General features: G+C 34.5%; 1 protein-coding gene across 5 annotated transcripts; it reads right to left on the bottom strand.

Moving 5' to 3' along the window:
- Window positions 1-2,964: 2,964 nt before the first annotated feature.
- On the bottom strand, window positions 2,965-11,483 carry LOC104215587 (uncharacterized). Of its 5 annotated transcripts, XM_070174329.1 has the most exons (9): window positions 11,252-11,483; window positions 10,695-10,877; window positions 9,454-9,554; window positions 8,563-8,640; window positions 8,392-8,463; window positions 6,684-6,781; window positions 6,180-6,320; window positions 3,749-4,102; window positions 2,965-3,667 (listed from the first exon to the last, which is right to left on the bottom strand). In XM_070174329.1, exons 2-9 carry the CDS (start codon window positions 10,815-10,817, stop codon window positions 3,537-3,539), a joined length of 1,098 nt encoding a protein of 365 aa, XP_070030430.1. In that variant the 5' UTR covers window positions 10,818-10,877; window positions 11,252-11,483; the 3' UTR covers window positions 2,965-3,536. The 5 variants fall into 5 exon arrangements, with proteins under 5 accessions (XP_070030430.1, XP_009763731.1, XP_009763732.1 ...); XM_009765429.2 differs by having other exon boundaries at window positions 2,965-4,102; window positions 11,252-11,479; XM_009765430.2 differs by lacking the exon at window positions 10,695-10,877 and having other exon boundaries at window positions 2,965-4,102; window positions 11,252-11,476.
- Window positions 11,484-23,465: the final 11,982 nt, after the last annotated feature.

Here is a 23,465-nt window from a genome sequence, read left to right as displayed (position 1 = left end):
TTTTTTAATGAAACTTGGATTAGCTTGTTTTTGACTTACAGAAACATGTTAGTTAATTTGATTTTTAGAAATCAAGCAAATTATGTTTTTACAAAGACGAATTTAGCTATGATTTTTTAAAACGTTTTTGAAATATTCTGGTAAACCAAAGGAGCCTTAAATTTTTTAACAATGGATAGTGTTTTGGTCTATGATGAGGGCGTTCTTCCTTATACAGTTGCAAGATTGGTAAGACTAAAGAATATATAGGTGAGAGTTGTTAATAAAACAATGTAAATTTAAGCACATTAGAATGCATTCGTTGTGTACAAACTATTTATATACATTCTTATTTGTTATAAAACATAATAACTATGGACACAATTTAACTATTAATTATAAGTTGTTGTTGCAGTAGCGGAGTCAAAAATTTGAGAAAGGATATTCAAACAAACCCCTTCACCAAAGGTAGCTCCGGTTGATGGATAAATTAGATTTTCCTATCAAAAGAATTACATATTTGATTTTGAGGCTAATTTAATATTTTTTTTTTATCTTATTTTTAAGCAGGAAATTAACGTATCACTATTTAAAAGCCTCTTTTTCCCTTAGCGCAACTCGAAATTAATAATGGTGGCCATTAAATTTGAACTCGTAATATTGTGCAATTAGTCATATAGTTTCTCTCCTCGTGTTCTTTAAAAAATTAGTAATTTCATTCTAAGTGGATGACCAAGCCATTCATAAGGCTAAATTTCACTAATGGTTATTCAAGTTAAGCTTTGTAGCTCAAAAAATATTTTTTTTATAATATAAAAATTATCTTTCTAAAACCTAGTCAACATAAATATAAAAATGGTCAGAAAATGCCATTTTTGGCCAAAAAAGTAATGTGACTCTTAATTTTGCTTAATAAAAAAGATCATATAATCAACCCATTTTAACACCCATATTTGATGTAATGCATGTCTAAATAAAGATTAGCAAATTTAATTTCGAGAATTAATATAATTAGGCTATTTTAAAATTGACAGTTAATTCACGACTCTTTTTTTATTTTATTTTTTTAAAATCCGGACATATGAGCAACCATGCCTGCTAAGCTCACATAGGCAGATATATCTGCAAAAGTGTATGTAATAAGAATTTTAAGATATTTAATTTAAGATATCTGTGATAAACCAAACAACATATTCTTAGATATTTTATCTCGTTATACCAAATTGCAAATCGTAGGAGATGGTGACATCATCTTTTATGTAGTGGATAACTTATTGTAAGATATATTTAGAAAGGAACAAACGAAAACATTAAACGTAAACTATGAAAAAGTAAAAAAGAAGTGGCAAATGGCAAAATAATATAATACAGCGTGCTAAGTTTGAATGTGAAGACCAAGACTTGGATATGAATTAAATCAATTAGAGATCCAGTGTAACAAATTAAGATAGCCATGTCACTTTTTCAGGCCAAAAATGACATTTTTCGGTCACTTTATATTTCTGTTAAATAGGCTTTAGAAAAATAATAATGGCGTTTATATTACAAAGCTTAACTTGATTGACCATCAGCGAAATTTAGGCCGGGGATATCGGAAAAATAGCATGAGCTAACCAGTTTTCGGACTGGTAATTGAAATATAGCTAGCGTTTGTAAAGTCATTGAAAAATAGTCTCTATTTTGCTGAAACACGAAAAGTTCCAGCATAATATGCGGGATTATGGAGCTCCTGCGTATAGACTTCCAGCATATTATGTTAGACTCCACCACACGGAAAGTTCCTGCATAATATGTTGAATTATAGAGCTCATGCATATAAACTTCTCGCATGTTATATTGGAACTCCAGCATATTATACTGGAAGATCATATGTAAAGAATTCGAACTCCAGCATATTATGCTGGAATATCCTATGTCAATTTTTCAGATGGTAAATTTAATCAAATTAATAGACTTTTAAATCAGCCGAAATATGTGAAATTTGATGATTATATATTAGTTTAAATATGGACAAGTTTTATCAGGAAAACACTATATTGGCCATTGCAATAGCTACAAAAATTAATTAGTATGTTTAGATACTCTGCAAGTCAATACTAACTTTCTTTAATTTATATTGATCATCTCTGTGTGTGTGTGTGTGTGTTGAAATTGTATTGTTTTCCATTTTGATTGAATCTTGTCTACCATTTTAATTGCTGCTATGGTACGTTGCTATCATTCTATCTTGCTTTCAAGAGGGTAATGATTTTGTATTATATCTGTATTCTTTCAAATAACAAAAATCACCATGATCTAGCAAAACATTTATTCAGGTGATAAATATATATATCGAGGAAGCAGATATATACTCCGCTTCAATTGCAACGTCAGAGAGAGAACCGTTCTAAACTGACACTTCATATTATTATCGTCATCATACTATAATTATTTTCGGATGGAAGAAAAAGAAACGTGTCATATAAAATCAATTTTAAATACTGACCTGTGCAAAAGTATTAAAAGAGAGAGAACCGTTCCAAACTATCATATACCATTATTATTTTTTGATAGAAGAAAAAGAAACGTGTCATATAAAGTCAAATGAAAACACTGTCGTATCCAAAATTAGTAGTTTTAATCTAAACGACACTCAGAGAGTAGAGTTAGAGAAGGCTAATTATTGGCAAATATGTGGCGTCCACAACATTATCTTGTTTTGGGATGATTGTTCTTCTCATACCAGTAGTTGTATGTTACTCTTTTTTTTTTTCTTTCCTTTTTTGTTAATAGTTCTATCGAGTATTGCTATCTTCCACTAGCACAAGTACCGAGAAACTTTGCCCTCTGTGGCTGAGGCAGATGGGTAGAATGAATGTACCTTTAATGAAGTGTTTTGGCATAGCAACTACACTTCCTAATCCATATATATATTTAAAGAGAAGAGAAACAAAAGGTGGTTATTGGAATCTACAAGAGTAACATCCCAATCCAACCAGGCAACTCTTAAACAGTTAAAACTCATTCATTAACAAATCCAGATTTCAGGTGTACCACTGCAATCTGCACAACGTTGATAAACATGCAATTCCATGGCCAAAAAGCCAAAGTGAAAACTTGAGGTATTACCAAACCAGACAAGCTCATTAGATGGTCTGTGATCTAAGGAACTGTATTAAAGTTTTACATCATAAAGAGGAGAAGCCAAAGAAAATGAAGGATGTGGTCACCAAAGAGTTTCCCTGAAGAGAAAATCTGCCGGATGATGCTGACAGGAAAGCAGACAGCCGAGGCAAACCTCACCAGCTTTACGACCTTAATGTGGCCATGACTTGGATTCAGTAGCTTTCACTTCCATACCCCAATAGTTACTTGATGAACAAATTCAATGAACCTATCAAAAGCTGGGACAAAATTATACCAGTCACTTTCCTCATGGCTCAGATTTCACAAGAGCATAACAAAGTGCTCCAAGATCATTGATTACTTCAATGGTTTGTGTGGCTGGGCTACTCTTCAAGCATTTCAAGAAGAATACATTATAATTCCAATTTTAGACTGCTGCAAGTTGGTGCACCTCATTTTGAAAGATTCCCTTCTCTTGCAAATCCTAGAGCATTGGCAAATATTCTCTTAGCAGCACCAATATGTTCTTCACGAATACTCTCTTTGTTAACCTTCCCCTCCTTTTTCACTTGCGTCGAGGAACCTGTCCCATCAGTGTTTTTAGGTGTTATCTTCTTAATATGTGGTGTTTTACTACCATTCGATACGCTGCTTTTAAGCTTACCACCGGAATCCGGATATTTTGCAGGGGGAGTTTTGACCTCCATATGAGTCTGCTTGCCCAAATTTATCCGACCTTCGTCCTTATGCTGGATATTTACATCCTTGGTTTTTTCTTCACATTCCTCAGTATTTGCATGGAGGATCTCAAGGTTAGATGGCCTGATTCTTTGGCCAAGTGCATGTGCAATCATACGACGGGCAACCATAGGATCTTTTCGAGGCCTATCTTTCATACATTGTCTTGTCTCACCTTGATCACCAGAAAAAATCTGTTTTCGGGCAGCCAGATATGCTTCTTCCCTCTCCTCAAGGGAAATGTTAAAGATTGGTGTTGGTGTCTCTTCTACCTTTGACTCTGAAAACAAGAAAGGCCAAAAACTAAAGACTACTTTTAATCAGCTTGAGCATAAGATAAATACTGCAAGAAAATTAAACTAACAAGAGCTCCATCCACTTGCGCAAATAAATTTGATTCTAGGAGAAAATTCTTCATTGAAGTATTCTCTCACCAGGATTATATTCTGTTTTTGAGCGACTATCTATGTACTACTTTGTTGTCTAGTTTTTGGTGCTTATACTTTAATGTAGTAATATTTACACCTCCATTTTTTACTCTCAAAATACAGGAAAGAATAAATCCAGACAGCGGTGAGGTATAAGAGCCCGTTTGGATTGGCTTAAAAAAAGTAGCTTTTAAGTAAAGTGCTTAAAAGTACTTTTTAAGTGCTGGAGCTGGTTTTATAAATAAGCAGTTACGTCTTTGGATAAAAGTGCTAGAGCTGAAAAAAAGCTATTAAAGTGTTTGGTAAACAAGTGTTAGTAAGCATTTTTTCTGTTAATATTACCGAAATATCCTTAAAGTTGTTAAACCTATTAAGAAGCTTATTACTATAATATTTTATTTTAAATAATATAAATACATAATAATTAATATTTTAATTCACTTTCAATTTGAAAAACTAAAAGTAGTATGAAGAAAGTAAACGAAAATTAACCCAATTTCAGTATGAAGAAAGCAAACGAAAATAATAATTAATATTTTAAAGAAAATTAGTAAAAAACAAAAAATGGAAAGCAAACAAACGTTTCCATCTGGAGAAATATGGGAAAGAAAAAGAGTAAAATGAAGAAAGTAGATGCTGCAATTTCGGGAGGAAGAAGACAACAGCAATTTCAAGTTTTGTACTGAGGGGTAATTTCGAGATTAAAAAAAATTATAAGGGATAAGAATGTAATATCTTTGGTCAAAGCAATATGGCTTTTAAGCCAATTAAGAAAAAATTGGATTTACCCAACTTGTTGGTTTTGGCTTTTAAGCAGATTTTAGTTTTTTTTAAGCCACTTTTCTAGATGCCAAACACTTTCAAAAGTTAAAAAGGGCTTAAAAGCTGGTTTGACCATCCAAATAGGCTCTTAATCAGATGTAGAGCAAAATGATTTGAACCAGAGAAATGAAAATGCATTTTTCAATATTTCCCAAAGCTCAAGGCGAAATGTGCCATTCAAATCAACCCCAACTTCTACGATCCATTCAACAAGTGCAATTTCTTGTTGTATAATATGCCCCGCCATTTGTACTTGAGCTTTTTTGTTCACTTTTCTAGTGAGGTCAAGCTCAAGATGAGCAAAATGATTTTTACTGTACAAAAGTAACCATATGTTCTGCTACAGCCAGGTTTTAGAGGCTTCAGCTTCAGGAAGAGGAAGGAAGGTAAGGTTTTAAAGGTTTGGGTATTTGCCTCAACATAGCTTGTTTGGTTGGAGAATTGCAAGAACATGTAAAGACTGGTGTCTCAGCTGATTTGGATTGAGTGTATCATTTTTAAGTGTTCATGCAATTCTCCAACCATAAACGATAAGTTGATGCAGCATATTTTTTGGACTGTGGCATTGCAGACCTGCAATGCAGCTGAAGTGAACCAGTGGCTATGTAAGTATGTATAAACAAAACGAATCAGACCCCTCCATAAATACCTTATGTGTTTCTATCCACTATAAATATGTTATTTGATGAAGTTGAACAACTTGAAATATTTGCTAGAGTCAGCCCATCTGCTCAACACTCAACAGGATAAAGTCATGTTGCTAGCAATTCATACACTTTATACCCTTTTACTTCTGGCCTTTAAACTTGCTAATATTGCAGATAGTCTCTGCATTATTGCTGAAATTCATTTTTTCCTACCTCATACTCCGGATTCTTGCATCAAGGTATATGTCACCACAAAGCTGTGGTGTCAAAGGCCAAAAGCTCTAAAAAGTGCTCCAGGTCTATTGGGGCTTTAAGCGCAATTTAAGTGTGGGTTTTAGTAAAAAAGGCGCAACGAAGGAAAAGTATATATGCAATTTAAGGAAAAAGTAATAAATTCATTCATTATGTTTTCCTTAACAACAAATACACTTATTCGTTGATTATATTTGTTGTTTAGTACCGCTGGATTCAAGATAGAATTCATGGGCAATCGGTGTGTGCGCCTTATAGCCTTGCCTACACTGAAGCGAGGCCAAGCACCCTCCCGAGCTTTTCTGAGCATCAGGGCTTAAGTGAGCCTTAAATGAGCCTTTGAACAACACTGCCAGAAAGAAAGAGAAAGAACGGATGTTGGTCCTGACCCACCGAAAAAGAAAATATGTTGTTTCTGGAAGCAATTGCTCTCCGTCAATCCCAAATGAAGTTGAAATCAAACCTTGTAGGACTTAAACCCTTAGATAAGCATCTGTTCTTTATTAAAAAAAACAGATAAGTATCTTAAAAAATCTTAGATAGGTATTTTGACTTGATAGCTTGTTTTGGACATTAGACTAATTAGGTTTCATTTGAAAGTGCATGAATATTTTCCATGTTTTTCAGACACTGATTTCAAGCTTTGATCTATGGACCAGTTCTGAAATACATAAAGCTTAGAGCACCTCATATACTAGAAAAGAAACAATACCTTCAGAACCTTCTTTTCTTCTATATATTACATCTACAGTCCTTGGAGATTGTAGTTCGTCATACTGCCACAGGAGATCACTAATGAGAATGGAAGGTCTGCAAATTGAGTTCACAAAAAATGTTAGAAGACCATGAACTAATAATGACAAACTTTATCACTTAAAGCTCAGAATTTCAGGCACTTGGGTGTCACTTCAGAATGGGGAAGGGCTAAGTGCAAGAGAGTTGTATTCAATTCTTCCTACTTGCCCAACAAGATGAGATCTTATAAGGATGCAGTGCGTGGCGGTTGCTTCCCTAGCACTTGGGTGTCACTTCAGAATGGGGAAGGGCTAAGTGCAAGAGAGTTGTATTTAAACTTTCCTACTTGCCCAACAAGATGAGATCTTATAAGGATGCAGTGGCATGGCCGTTGCTTCCCTTGAGATGATTTATACTATGTTTCTACAGCCAAAGCCGAGAGGCAATAAGAGTGTTTGCGCATGTGTCCAGAGGGTGTGGGTCCTCCGGAGAGGCGGAGATAATCTCAGAATGGGTAGTCCAAATGAGGAAAGAACTGCATGGGAGGGTGTGAATTTTGGGGGATGCATTTGTACTTTTCCAACTTTTTTTTTTGATAAGGTAAATTGTATTAATCAAAAGGGAGAGAACTCCCGTATACAAGAGGCGCTCCCACTTCCAACTTCTAAGGGTCCTCCCATTGACAGAGGCGCTTACGTGAACCATTAGCTGATAAAGCTGTGATCCCATCATTCAACATATCCACAATCTAAATAGAGCCTAGAATGGAGGAGGTTAGGTTCCAGGGTACCTGCAGCGACACCTAAGGTGGGTCAAATTCCCAACTTCTAGGAAGTGTCTCGTGAAACCATAGCACCGCCACCAACGTAGAAATTATTGAGAATGATAATTGAGAGATCAAAAATCCTTATTGCGGCCCTTCCTTGAATCTTGCAAAAAAGATGGCCGGTCAACCGTTGAGGATCAAGATATTTTACGCAGGGTATAAGTAGCGTCGCTGAAAGTGTAGCGGTATAATGATGTACCATAAAAAGAGAAGGGAGAAAGTCCAGGAAAGATATGAGAAAAGAGAAGAATAAAAGAGATACTAAGAGAAGAAAGAAAGGAAGGGAAGAACAAGAGATTAATATCTTCTTCACTTACCTCAAACAAACTACACATTGGCCCTATCTATATAATACGGAGCCTTTCAACAAGATTACCTCTATGACTGTTATGTTTCACTAATATTACCTCTAACTAATAGATAAGCTATGATCTCTAATTAAGGACAAATTAATATCACAGTAAAATAATGATAATATTTTGAGTTACATCATTCTTCTTCAGTTGGAGAAAACTCGACTACAACGAGTGAGGCTATTGGTGCAACTCCAGAAAGATCTCAAATTATTAGAATGATGCTCGTTCTCATTGGTCCAGGTTGAATTCTTTTGCAAACTATTAACCGAAGATGACAAATATATTCAGAGCCGGTGATAAGAATTACTGGTAGGTGCTAAAGCTGCAAAGCTGTTGACCCTAAAAGGTCACTTACATCAACATCTGCATAAACATGAGATCAAAGATGCTCTAGTTGAATATGTGCTCATGAATTTCAATTAAGAAGTTTAGAATAGGTGATAGAGCTGCAATATGAACATTCACACGAGGAGTTTCGGTAGTGCAACTTTATTTTTACGTACACTGATGTCTCTGAGCAACGCTCCAAAACCAAGTGCCGTTCTTCCCCTTCACCAACTGACTGATGAGAAAATCTACCAGAATAAGGCAATTATACACTTATCAAACAGAAAATACAGTCTAACTTAGAAAGTACTCTGATATAAAGCAACCAACATTCCAAATACAGTTACCCAAAAATATCAGCAAGCCGATGTAAGAGAAGACGGTTATATGGATTCATTGGTTCTAGCTCCAAGACCCCACTAGAACTGCATAAAAATACTAGATTTAATATGAGTTGCACCATCACAAAAAAGAACTTAGACATATTTACCTAAATTTGCACAATGAGAAAAAGAGTGATTTCAAGTCATATCTGCAGAAAATCATTGTTTCCCCCCTTCCTTCTCGTGTTGAATCAATTTATAAATACAACACCTACAAGTATTCCTTAATCCCAAGCAAGTTGATCTCGGCTATATGAATCCTCACTGACCATGTAGCTCCATTTAAACTTTTGAGTCAATTGATAGATAGAAAGTCTTTCTAAAAGCGTACATTTAAAACATACAGGGATTCTATAGATGGCAAGAACAATTGGGATAATGAGGCACAAGGTGCAGATACTGTGTGTTGATATTCAATGAACATACAGTAGTATAGGTTAACTATCAGAATTTGAACCCACACAGGCCAAAGCTTAGATTGAAAATGACAACTTATAACATTGCCTAGGCTTGTGGACAGCAGGATAACATAATGTGACAAGTGTAAGGGAGATGAATCATGGGAAATAGAGGTGCCATTGTATGAGATGAAAGGAAAGATAAAGACAAAAACTCAAAAAGGAACTACCCACTTGTCCCTTAAACTCCTTTAACCATAATCTTTGCCCTTCATATTCTTCAAAATAATGCAAGAAATGCTAATTTTCTAGCTGTCGGATGATGTCATGGAATACACATATTTTTTAATCAACTAAAATTCACTTGTTTTTTGACGCTACAAGCTTTGGGTGTTAAGAGTAAGAAGTTGGCATCTTCATAATCTCTGTACTTGATTAACTCTTCCCGCTAATGTACCTGGTATCATCAAGAAGGAAATTGACTAGGGTCTCTTCCACAGCTAGGATAAGATGCTTGCAAGGAAGATTATCTTTGATAAGAAAGGCCAGTTCTTCGACCTGCACTTTGGTGATGTAAATGTTATCAAGCCACCCAAAAACACTTACTATTGGAAGTGCAAAGATTGCCAAAAGGCACAAGGAAAAGAAATATCAGATTGACTGTTTAAATAAAAGATTGTTAACGATCAAGTAAAATTTTAATTGATGCAAATATCATACAATTAAGACAAAGGCACCGACTAAATCACCAGAAGATATTGATTGCATGCGTTAAGACTTTATAATGTTGGTCCTAATGGACTAAACGATTAAATTAGCTATCACCTGAATTGTTGAACTAAACAAGGTTATAGATATTAGGATTGTTAGGTAGCGAACAAGAAAAAATATAAACATGTGCATACCAAAGCCAATCAGAAACATATCGCAGAGAGCGAAATTACACCTCTGTATGAGTTCATTAACCGCTATCAGTTTCTTTTGGGTGCCCATAATCTATTAAAAATTGTACATCGGAAACTAGACATCTCATACAAAAAGAGATGGTTAATAATCCAATCAAATCATCAAATTATGAGGACGAGAATGCTCTCCAAGTGATATTTGCAGTATGTGGCTTATTATGTTCTTAAATAAATAAACTTTTCATCCAAATCTGAACGTTCATTTTCATATATTAAACCATCCTAATATAATATCCATTTACCATTATAATAACATTACAAAGCAGGTGAGTACACAGTGCCGTTAAAGCTATGGCATTGTAGCCACAGTGCCGTTAAAGCTATGGCATTGTAGCTTAAAGCGATAAAGCAAGGTGAAGCGAAGGGGTAACCGCTTCGTAGGTGAAGATGCGCTTCAGAGATGTGTCAGCTTCAAACGATGACGCGCAAAGTGACTCCAACACGTTGTTCTCGACTCTTTGAATCTCAACTTTGAGGAGTTGGATTAGTATCAGCATTATCATATATTGGATGTTGAAATTAGATATTTTGATTCATATTTGTTTATTATAGTACTAATTCAGATATGTCTGGTACTTTTTAATCTTCCATGAACTGTGCACTTCATTTCAACGAAGTATGCCTTTACTTCTCGCTTTTTCACTTCAAGTCTCGTGATTTCTAATAACACTGTGAGTTCCACTTAGATTCTTACATCACAATCTACAGTTCCTACAAAAAAAAATTTGAATACCGAGAAATCCCGAGGGCCAGTAGTACACAGTTCGAAACTCATGGATGCCTTTACCCTTCTCCACTTAAATACGCTTTTGTCTGCGCCACGATTCGAGCCTGTGACGTGCGCCAATCCACACATCACTTCTTCCTCCTCTTATCACTAGACAATAGCCCTGGGGCCTCTAGTTCCAACAACTTTCTGTCAGCATTAGTTTCAGACTTCAGCAAAACAGGGGTACTCTTGAAATAATTTTTACTAATTTCTTCTAACACAACAACTTTCTCCAATCTTACTGAAAATTAAACTACCAATTACTGCCTTTTCCCACAAAATACTAAGGATAAACATATTTTTACAGATGAATCATTCCCCCTGAACCAACAATAAACCCTAAATCAAACACCAATTTTCAGTACGGGTAATAACTTGTAAATTCAAAGAAGAAAAAATTCCACAATTCAATTAAATCTCACACTTATACTTACCCCAACCTCAGGATTTTTACAAATAATCAATCAATTAAATAAAAAGAACATAATTTTCATAAATCATGGGGGTGAGAAATTACTTACCATGGCGAATTCTGTAAGACTCATAGTGGGTAATGATGAAGAATCGTAAAGGGTGTATAACCCACAAATTTTCTTGGATTTCTTTACAGTCGATTTTGAAGGCAATTTTTTAGGATTTCGTGCAATAACAATAACCAATCAATACAAAACTTCCCAAAAATATGTATGAGTCATTACGGGTCACTTTAGTACTTAAACTTAGGGAAATATCCAAATTTGCTCCTGTACTATTTGAAATTGCTCTATTTTCTAGCAAGACCAAGACGGTAATATTAGACCAAAAAACTAAGAGAGGACAAAATTGAATAATTTTAAATAGTATACAAAATTGACAATTTTTCCCAATGGAGTTTGCCAATGTTACAAATTACTCCCTTTTCGTTGTCTGAAAATACGATTAGTGTTATAAATATATTATATTATGGATGTTCATTTAGTACTCCGTTGTAAATAAGCTTCCTGAAGAAGCTTATCCATATGGGACTCCACCGTAAATATGTTTATCTATTTAGTACTATATTGGAAATAAGCTTCCTGAAGAAGCTTATCACTTCGGTACCCGGTTATGGATAAACATTACCCCCAGTATAAGTTTATCCATACCGGGTATAATAGGCTTATCTTTTCAGTACCCAGTTATGGATAAACATTACCCCCGGTAAAAGATTATCCATACCGGGTATAATAAGCTTATCCATTCAGTACTCCGTTATGGATAAATATTGCTCTCAGTAGAAGATTATCCATATCTGGTATAGCAGCAGCTTACACAGCAGCTTGTAGCAGCTTCTTACGGAGCAGCTTCCTTTCTTCTATAAATAGAAGAGATTTCAGTTCATTATGTACATCAGTTTGAATTCGAATAATATATCAGTTTCTCTCTATACTTGTCTTTACTTTATAGTCTTTATTTTATAACACGTTATCAGCACGAAGCTCTACCATCTCGAGCAAATATTTTGAAAGTATCTGAGGTAAGAACTTTCTTTTCCTAAATAATGTCAAATCTTTCTAAACTTGAATTTGTAGCCCTGGATATATCGGGCAAAAGCTACATGTCTTGGGTACTTGATGCTGAAATTCATCTTGATGCGATGGGTCTGGCAGACACCATCAAGGATAAAAACCAGGCATCAAACCAAGACCGTGCCAAAGCAATGATATTCCTACGCCATCACCTTGATGAGGGCCTGAAAATGGAATATCTCACTATTAAAGATCCAGTCATACTGTGGAATAATTTGAAAGATAGATATGACCACCTGAAGATGGTCGTTCTTCCACAGGCACGTTATGATTGGACTCATCTAAGGCTACAAGATTTTAAATCTATCAGTGAGTATAATTCTGCTATGTTCAGAATTATTTCCCAATTAAAATTATGTGGTGATAATATTACTGATCATGATATGTTGGAGAAAACTTTCACCACTTTTCATGCCTCGAATATGCTCCTGCAGCAGCAATATCGAGAGATGGGATTTAAAAAGTATTCTGAACTTATCTCACATCTTCTTATAGCAGAGCAACATAATGGGCTATTAATGAAAAATCATGAAAGCCGACCTATTGGTTCTTGTCCATTCCCTGAAGTGAATGAGACGAACTTCCACCAAGCTAAACGTGGAAGAGGTCATGGCCCCAGTCGTGGTCATGGTCGTGGTCGGGGAAGAAACCCCAATCATGGTAATAATAATGCACCAAAGAAGCCTCCTCACCACCAGCAGTGGAAAAGGAAGGAACAAAAGCATGAAGCGGTGCAAGCGCCAAATGCAGAAAATGCATGCTATAGATGTGGAGGAAAAGGGCACTGGTCACGTACTTGTCGTACGCCAAAGCATCTGGTTGAGCTTTATCAAGCCTCCCTGAAGAAGACAGAGAAAAATGCTGAAGCAAATTTTATTTCTGAAGATAATTTAGACTTCATGCATTTGGATGTAGCTGATTACTTTGCACTCCCAGAAGGAGAAATAAGTCATGTAATCGGTAGTGAATCTGTAGAAATGTAAATATTTTAATTTGTGTTGTTTGTAATAAATAGTATGGTTATGTAATTATTGTACATAAATAAAAGTTATGTTTTGATAATGATATTTACTATAATATATTTTATTTATGTTATTTTGAAGAATATGGATAACCCTCAAATTATGTTTGGATCAAAGACAAATCATGAAGATATGTGTGTTATTGATAGTGGAACAACACATGCCATATTCAACGATCAGAAATACTTTTCTTATTTGCATAAGGAAAAAAGCAAATGTTTCAACAATTTCTGGTAATATAAGTTTGATTGAAGGCTCCGGAAGAGCCATAATATTTCTGTCTAAGGGAACAAAACTTATTATAGACAATGCATTGTTCTCCTCCAAGTCCCGAAGAAACTTGTTGAGTTTTATAGATATCCGCCGAAATGGGTATCATGTAGAGACAATAGATGAAATGAACAGGGAATATCTTTGTATTACAAAGAATATTTCTGGCCAGAAATGCATTGTAGAAAAGTTACCAACTTTATCTTCTGGCTTATACTATTCAAAAATTAGTACAATTGAAGCACACTCTATCGTAAACCAGAAGTTTACGGATTCAAATACTTTTGTGCTTTGGCATGGCCGTTTGGGCCATCCCGGATCAATAATGATGAGACGAATTACTGAAAATTCGAGTGGGCATCCATTAAAGAACCTGAAGATTCTTACAAATGACGAATTTTCTTGTGATGCTTGTTATCAAGGAAAAATGATCACTAGACCATCACCAATGAAGGTTGATATTGAATCCCCTGCCTTTTTAGAGCGTATACATGGGGATATATGTGGACCTATTCACCCACCAAGTGGGTTGTTTAGATATTTTATGGTCCTAATAGATGCATCTTCAAGATGGTCTCATGTGTGTCTACTATCATCTCGCAACCTGGCGTTTGCAAAGCTATTAGCCCAAATAATTCGATTAAGGGCACAATTCCCAGATTATCCTATAAAGGCTATTCGCCTTGATAATGCTGGAGAATTCTCATCTCAAGCTTTTGATGATTATTGTTTATCCGTTGGGATAAAAGTTGAACATCCTGTAGCTTATGTTCATACTCAAAATGGCCTTGCAGAGTCATTTATTAAACGCTTGCAATTGATAGCAAGACCACTACTTATGAAAACAAAATTGCCCACTACTGTTTGGGGCCATGCTATCTTGCATGCAGCATCACTTATCCGTCTTAGACCGACACATTATAATAAATATTCTCCGTCACAATTAGTTTTTGGTCATGAACCAAATATTGCCCATCTACGAATTTTCGGATGTGCTGTATATGTGCCAGTAGCACCACCACAACGTAGTAAGATGGGACCACAGAGAAGGATAGGAATATATGTTGGGTTTGAATCACCCTCTATTATTCGCTATCTTGAACCATTGACAGGAGATTTATTTACTGCTCGATTTGCAGATTGTCGGTTTGATGAAACAAATTTCCCACAATTAGGGGGAGAGAAAAAGGAAATCAAAAGAGAAATTGTGTGGAAAGTTTCATCATTATCTCACTTTGATCCCCGTACCCCTATATGTAATCAGGAGGTCCAGAAGATCATCCATTTACAGAATATAGCAAATCAAATGCCAGACGCATTTACTGATTTGAAAAGGATAACTAAGTCACATATCCCAGCAGAGAATGTGCCTATCCGAATTGATGTCCCAATGGGACCATCTACTAGCATGAGAGCTAGTGAACCTAAAGCACGCCTGAAGCGTGGTAGGCCTTTGGGTTCTAAGGATCGAAATCCTCGAAAAAGAAAATCGACAAATGATCAAAACGATACTATGAAGGGATCCCCTGAAGAGACCCAAAATCTGATTAGTTCTGAGATTCCTGAAGAAATCAATGAACCTGAAGCTCATGTGAGTGAGGAACTTTTAATAAGTTCGAACGGTGATGGGATTAATTTAAATCGATTTGAAATAGTGGTGGATAATATTTTTGCATATAATGTTGCACTTAATATTATGCAAGATAGTGAGGATCTTGAACCTCGATCTGTCGAAGAATGTCGACAAAGATTTGATTGGCCAAAATGGCAAGAGGCAATTCAATCGGAATTGAAGTCACTTGCTAAAAGAGAGGTCTTTGGACCAGTAGTCCAAACACCTGCTGGTATAAAACCAGTTGGTCATAAATGGGTTTTTGTGCGAAAAAGGAATGATAAAAATGAAGTTGAAAGATACAAAGCTCGCCTTGTTGCACAAGGATTCTCACAACGACCTGGAGTCGATTTTGATGAAACATATTCACCTGTTATGGATGCCATAACATTTCGATATCTCATCAGTTTAGCACTACATGAAAAGCTTGAAATACATCTAATGGATGTAGTTACAGCTTATCTGTACGGTTCACTTGATAATGAAATTTATATGAAAATTCCTGAAGGATTTAAAATGCCTGAAGCAAAATCTCAGGAAATGTATTCAATCAGATTACAAAGATCTTTGTACGGTTTAAAGCAATCTGGGCGCATGTGGTATAATCGCCTTAGTGAATATTTGCTGAAAGAAGGTTACATAAATGATGTTATTTGTCCATGTATTTTTATAAAGAAAATGGCATCAGAATTTGTTATACTTGCTGTTTATGTTGATGACATAAATCTTGTTGGAACTCCAGAAGAGCTCCAAAAGGCAATTGAATATCTTAAGAAAGAATTTGAGATGAAAGATCTTGGAAAGACAAAACTTTGTCTTGGTCTGCAAATTGAACATTTAGCAGACGGGATCTTTATCCATCAATCTGCCTATACAGAAAGGGTCTTAAAACGCTTTTACATGGACAAAGCGCACCCATTGAGTACACCAATGGTTGTTCGATCACTTGAAGTGAATAAGGATTTGTTCCGACCTCCAGAAGAGGACGAGGAACTCCTTGGTCCCGAAGTACCCTATCTCAGTGCAATTGGTGCACTAATGTATCTTGCTAATGCTACAAGGCCTGACATAGCATTCTCTGTTAATTTACTAGCAAGATATAGTTCTTCTCCTACACGGAGACATTGGAACGGGATTAAGCATATATTGCGATATTTAAAGGGAACTCTTGATATGGGTTTGTTTTATGCTAACAAAGATAGTGCAGACCTTGTTGGTTATGCAGATGCAGGTTATTTATCTGATCCCCATAAAGCTCGATCTCAAACCGGCTACGTATTTACATATGGAGGTACTATCATATCATGGCGCTCCACAAAGCAATCTATTGTTGCTACTTCTTCAAATCACGCTGAGATAATAGCTATTCATGAAGCAAGTAGGGAATGCGTATGGTTGAGATCAATAATTCATTTTATTCGAGAAAAATGTGGTTTGGAATGTGAGAAAAGACCCACAATTTTATACGAAGACAATGCTGCATGCATAGCCCAATTGAAGGGAGGATTTATAAAAGGAGATAGAACGAAGCACATTTCACCAAAATTATTCTACACACACGATCTTCAGAAAAATGGTGACATTGATGTGCAACAAATCCGTTCAAGTGATAATCCAGCAGATTTATTCACTAAATCTTTGCCAACTTCAACTTTTGAGAAGATGGTATACAAGATTGGAATGCGGAGACTCAAATATTTGAAACAAGGTTTTCATCAGGGGAGTAAAATACGCGATGCACTCTTTTTCCCTTACTAAGGTTTTTTCCCATGGGGTTTTCCTTATAAGGTTTTTAATGAGGCACCTAACAATGCGTATTACTAAATATGTGTACTCTTTTTCCTTCACTAGAATTTTTTTTCCCACGTGGTTTTTCCTAGTGAGGTTTTAATGAGACACATGATCTTTTAATGAACATCCAAGGGGGAGTGTTATAAATATATTATATTATGGATGTTCATTTAGTACTCCGTTGTAAATAAGCTTCCTGAAGAAGCTTATCCATATGGGACTCCACCGTAAATATGTTTATCTATTTAGTACTATATTGGAAATAAGCTTCCTGAAGAAGCTTATCACTTCGGTACCCGGTTATGGATAAACATTACCCCCAGTATAAGTTTATCCATACCGGGTATAATAGGCTTATCTTTTCAGTACCCAGTTATGGATAAACATTACCCCCGGTAAAAGATTATCCATACCGGGTATAATAAGCTTATCCATTCAGTACTCCGTTATGGATAAATATTGCTCTCAGTAGAAGATTATCCATATCTGGTATAGCAGCAGCTTACACAGCAGCTTGTAGTAGCAGCTTACGGAGCAGCTTCCTTTCTTCTATAAATAGAAGAGATTTCAGTTCATTATGTACATCAGTTTGAATTCGAATAATATATCAGTTTCTCTCTATACTTGTCTTTACTTTATAGTCTTTATTTTATAACAATTAGCTCTTATTATTTGTATTTTTTTTGTTATACTTGGGAGAAGTAAAATGTGGACTAGCAATAGTTAATAAATATAGAAAATTAAGATGTGTAGAGATGAATTCTGACATCTTCAGAATGTTTTGAGGACTCAAAACTTGGAGTTTCATAAAGTTGTTGTACCTTAAAGGAAATATTATTCAAATTAGTCATATCACATATTTTTTAAACTAACAATAAATAGGTTTAAAGAGTTTTTACAAAAAAAATAAAAAACTAGGGAGGTTAGTACAATATCATAAATCATAATGTAAGTTAGTATTATAAAGTCAAACCTAAAAGGAGGTCTCTGAAATTATCACTTAAATTCAATACTCATTAGCTATATACTACGGTTTTCCGCTAGCAAAGGTACCGAGTAATCCCAACAATAGGAAGAAATCACCAACTTTATTTGTCTCTATTGGAATTTGAATCATGAATTTTAAAGTTTTCACCCACTTTATTGACTACTAGACCATACCCATTGAGTGAAAAAAAAAAATTTAACTAGTAAAAACAAATTTTTAATGTATAATATGCTTATAATTTCATTTTTATGTTAAATATCACTCTTATTATTTGGTTCATAATATGTCATTTAAAAAGATAATGAGATTTTTTTGGGGGGCGGGGGAGGGGGGGGGAGTCTAAAGTCTAAACTTAATGGCTAATTGTCTTAATATACTAAATTTGAAATATAAGCTTAGAAGTATTTGACATATGTTGCATATTATCTAATGATTGACACTTTTTAATTATACAGACAAGTCAGTTTGATTTCACAAGTTGTAAGAGGGTTTCTGAAAACAATTGGATCCATTTGGAAGGGTTCTTTCTTGGTACATGATATATTATTATGCCCTCAAACATCAGAAAACATATGCAACACCTAGTGTTTACACTAAACAGCATTAATTTGTCATGGTTAAGTGATAAATTAGGATGAGAACATGTATTTAACTATGGTGAAGTGATAGGAAACTGCAAAAATACATGTCATATGTTAATTAGGTTTGTGTAAATGGGTGTGTCACACCTCCTTTTTACCTACACCTCGAGGGGTATATGGGAGTTTTTTTCAATTTAAGTGACAATCAAAACGGGATTATTTTATTTAAAATCAGAGTCACAACTTGGGATAATTTATGGTGTCCCAAGTCATCGGTTAGAATCCCGAATCGAAGAAAATATTGACTATGTATTACAGTCAGCGAGCCAGAAATCCAGGTAAGAAATTCTGTTAAACCGGGAGAAGGTGTTAGGCACTCCCGTATTCCGTGGTTCTAGCACGGTCGCTTAACAATTTATACTTGGCTTAAATTATTTAATTACTCGTTTAGAACCTACATGTATTTTACCTTTACCGCTTTTAATTGCGTGATTTATTCGTACTTAAAGAATTATCGAGTTACGCGTACGTATACTCGTATGGTTTGGCGTGTCAAGAGTCATGTCACGCGTATGTGTACACAATTCACAACACTAAGTTTATTTAAGAAAAGCTTGGTCAAAGTCGCGCGGATGCATACCTTGATTTATTTTGAAAATCGTAATTATGTCACGCGAACGTGTACAGAATCACGATGATTGATTTGTTAATATCGTACCTAAAAGCATACTATCGATTTGGTTTTGAGGTAAATATATGGAAGCAAGACTTTCATGGCTCAACAGTGAGCCTTCCTCATTCTCGCATTTTAGGATTAAAATTTCAAAATTAAACAATTGCATTCTTAAGAACTAAGTTAATAGAAAACAAAAATATTATCACACAAAGCAACAAATTTTGCTAACATAGAAAACTGAGCAAAACATTAAAAAAAAAAAAAAAAACTTTATAGTCTTTTGATAGTAAAACAAAACTTCAAACAAGCTAACTAACGCACTTTATGAATTATATATCTTAAGCAAATAATCTTTCTTTTCCCTTTTTAAAAAAAAAAATATTCCTACCAAATTAACACTTAGAAATTTTCAACTTTCATGGCTAAGCAGTTTAAAAATTGTATACTCAGAGAGGAAAACTTTTCTTTATGTAAAAGAAACTTACTATAATCTTATAAAGAAAATTTATTATAGTTTATGGTCTATTCGCAAGAATGATTAGAAAAAGTTAACCTATCTATGACTTAGGGATACTATATATTTTTTTTCCACAATTAACAATGCTTTATTATTATTAAAAATTTGGTTGAAGTTGCGCGAACGCATACCTCAAATCTTTTAAGAATTTAATTTGTAATTGTGTTACGCGAACGTATACATAATCACAATACTAATCTAAATCGGGCCTAAAGCAAACTATGATTATTTGATTCATAAAAGGTCACATCTTTGAAGGCCAGGGAAATTTCACTGAATGGCGCACCCTGAGTTCTAAGGATAAGACTAAAATTAATTAAATGAAGGCCATGCAATTGTGATTTTGGCATGGCACACATCAATTATAATATAAAAGGGTATTCAAACTAAGCTTCGGAGGACCGTAAACTATTTATATGATCTAACATGGCGCACATCCAACTCATTTTAAGGAATCTAATTACTTGAACCTTAAGCGGAATTCGAAATTTTTTATTTTTATTTTTAATGATTAAAGAAAACGACTTGGGCCCATGACAACATTTGCATAGAAATAAAGGAAAAGCCCAAGAATGGTAACTTATCTAAGAGGCTCCTCAATTCTAATTTGAGATTTTTTCCTATTTATACCATATATGAAACTTTATTACTAAAAATGTGCATATTTCCATTATTACCCGCCATGTTTATATTTTTCCTACAAAATTTATACCATTCATTAAATACCCAATATTAAGAGTTGATTCCTTCCAAATTAGGCGCCTACAAATCTGGGATAAATATTTGAATAGCTTATTCCTTCCAAATTAGGCGCCTAAAAATTTGGAACTAAATATTTTTTCATATTCACATCAGATTTGTTTCCTCCTTTTTCTGCAGGCTTCTCTTTCCTCATTTTTCACGTATTTCTGTTTCTCTAAGTATATACCAGTCTTCCCTTTCTAAAGCTCAGGGTCTTTTTGATTTGGTTCTCCTCTTTTTTCTTTTAGGAATGGCTGAGCATATTTAAATATGCAAGGCTCTATTTTCGTCAACTATTCGTAGGGAGGAGCTCTTGTTCTTGACGGGAGTGAGCTGATGCGCTTGGGTCAACAAATTTTCTACAAAAAATCTACAAATAAACTACAAATCAGTTTAAGTATGTATAAAGCAATATTGTTTTAATGGTATCTACAAATTATTATATTTATACAACAATTAAACTGCAATCTATATTGAAAAAAAATGTTGACTACAAAATTTTCTCCTAATCTACAAATTTTCTACAAAAAACTACAAAGAAACTACAAATCAGTTTACGTATGTATAAAGCAGTATTGTTTTGAAGGGTATCTACAAAATTACTACATTTATACTACAATTACACTACAATCTATGTTGAAAAAAAATGTTGACTACAAAATTTTCTCTTTATCTACAAAATTTCTACAAATAAACTACAAATCAGTTTAAGTATTGTATAAAGTTGTATTGTTTTTAAGGGTATCTACAAAATTACTACATTTATACTACAATTAAACTACAATCTTATGTGAAAAAAAATGTTGACAATAAATTTTGCTCTTCATCTACAAATATTTTACAAAAAACTACAAATAAACTACAATTGCACCCACACTGTCACACTTATATTGGGTCAGATGTTTGTTAACCTAAGTTTTTTTCTAGTTTGGTCAAGAACTTGTGTGTCAATGCCGGATAAGTGTGACACTTGAAGAATCTCTACCTTTAAAGAATCTCTAAATTGCCTAAAAAGACAATTTATTTAATATTGAAATAATATAGACAAAATGGAGTCGGAGGTTACAGAAGATTCACATGGCTACCCCACAAATTTACAATTGAGAATTGTTGAGTTGATTGATCGATTGAGGAAGTCTTCTGTGTCATACATCTACTCTCGATCTCGTAGTTGTTAAAATTCAGAACAATATCTGACAATTACCAGAAATTACAATAACAGAAACAATGGGTTTCATATTGAATCTCTTTGGCTAAAAATCTGATTATACTCAATGGGTCTCATCTCTGTATTTTTTGAGAAGAAGAAGGAATGGAGAAGAGAAAGAAATGGGAGGGGGAAAACGATGCTGGTCAGATCTTAGGAATTAAGGGGAGAGAGAAACGTGGGATATATGGATACCTTTAATTAAGGAGTAAAACTGCCCATTAATTAGACCCTTAATTAAGTATGGTATAAGATTGGTAATTTGGTATACGGGTTTGTAATTAAATCAAACCTTAAACATTGAGGGTAATAAGGTTTCCTATGTGGTATAGGAAGGTAAAAATCCCTTCTAATTTTATGAAATTTTAGCGGAGGAGTCTAAGAGAATGAAATTTTTAGCTTATATATGCGAGTGAACAAACCATAAAATTGATCCAACTGCCTTCATGGGACACTTAACATCTTAACCTTGGAATAAACCTTTAGGCTCGAGTGAAGCCCAAACCATCCCATAGCACACAAAACGGCCTTTAATAGCTGGGCTGAAACCACAGCCCAACTTTAGTAAATGAGTCCAAATCACCTTTTTAAAAAAAAAAATTGTTGATCAACATGTTTAACAATATAATTACAATTTCAAACAAGCCTATTCATGGTGCTAAATTTATCTAATGCAGTTCTTAATCACATCCATTTTAACACAATGATTTTAACTCCTGGAATCTAGCAAAGGACACCACAGTAATCAGGATTTCCCAAGTAAAGAACAAGCCTTTGCTAATATAGATATCCCCACAAGACCATTCTGATTACATGCTTGGGCAATAATTCCAACAAATTTAACACAAAACATGAAATGCAAACACTGATTCCATAATGTAAGAGATATATGTAACCTAGCATGAATTTCCTATTACATTAAAGACAGATTCCATAATTCATTTGAACCATAGTTTGATTCAACCCCATTCTAGTTCTTGTACTAGCAAATTCCAGAAATTAGTACTACTGTACACTCAAAAGGCCATTTCAAGTAAGAATAAAGGCAAACACCCAAACTGTATCAATTCTAAGTATTTCTGACATCAAGTTTAACAATAACCTTAAGGACCATTTACAAACACAAAACAAACCTTAACTGCCTTCACCCTATTCTATTGGAGTTCATTCATTCTTGCCCCAGTTAGTACACATTCAACTCAAACCATCACCTGAATATATAATCATCCCAGACAACTAATCATGCTATCAAAGCTCGAATGAACTACCTAATTAACAAGACCCAATACCCTTCACAATACAAGTTTACTTATATTCAAACACATAATTTGGGGTCTAATTCAATTGACAATTTGTTTTCCAAGATTTGTAACAGTCCCAAAGCTAATACAGAATGAAAAATTAACTTATTCAAACTAAGGTTAAATGAAGAACCTATTGAAAAGAGACAAAAACAGTGTTGTTAAATAACTAAATGAGAGCCATGCTTTAGACCTCATTCTCATTTCATTTCTTCAAATTCACTTCACAAAAACAATAGAGTTCAGGATCATATACCTGGAAAAGAGGATAAACAAAGAAGAAATGAGATTCAGCAAGCTCAAGCGACAGCAGTACAACAAATAAGCCTCAGATTCAAACAACCAAGTGTTGAGATCAATCCAGAAACTAGTAGAGTATTGACTTGTTCAGCAAACTTCACACCGCACTCAAAACTAAATCCAATCCACTTCAAACACTCAAATGAACCAAAATAGATTCGACAGATTGAAAATTTGAAAAT

The sequence above is a fragment of the Nicotiana sylvestris genome, chromosome 5, assembly GCF_000393655.2.
Source record: "Nicotiana sylvestris chromosome 5, ASM39365v2, whole genome shotgun sequence".
NCBI classification, from domain to species: Eukaryota; Viridiplantae; Streptophyta; class Magnoliopsida; order Solanales; family Solanaceae; genus Nicotiana; species Nicotiana sylvestris.
The sequence above is the reverse complement of the archived record's forward strand: the minus strand, read 5'-3'. Positions and strand labels throughout refer to the sequence as shown.

Coding starts and splice junctions, on each gene's coding strand:
- LOC104215587 (XM_009765429.2), bottom strand. CDS start 10,817: ATGTGTGGATTGGCGCACGTCACAGGCTCGAATCGTGGCGCAGACAAA. Junction 6,782..8,391: donor CGTTGCTCAGAGACATCAGT/GTACGTAAAAAT, acceptor CTCAATTTGCAG/ACCTTCCATTCTCATTAGTG. Junction 6,321..6,683: donor AAGAAAAGAAGGTTCTGAAG/GTATTGTTTCTT, acceptor TCTTTCTGGCAG/TGTTGTTCAAAGGCTCATTT.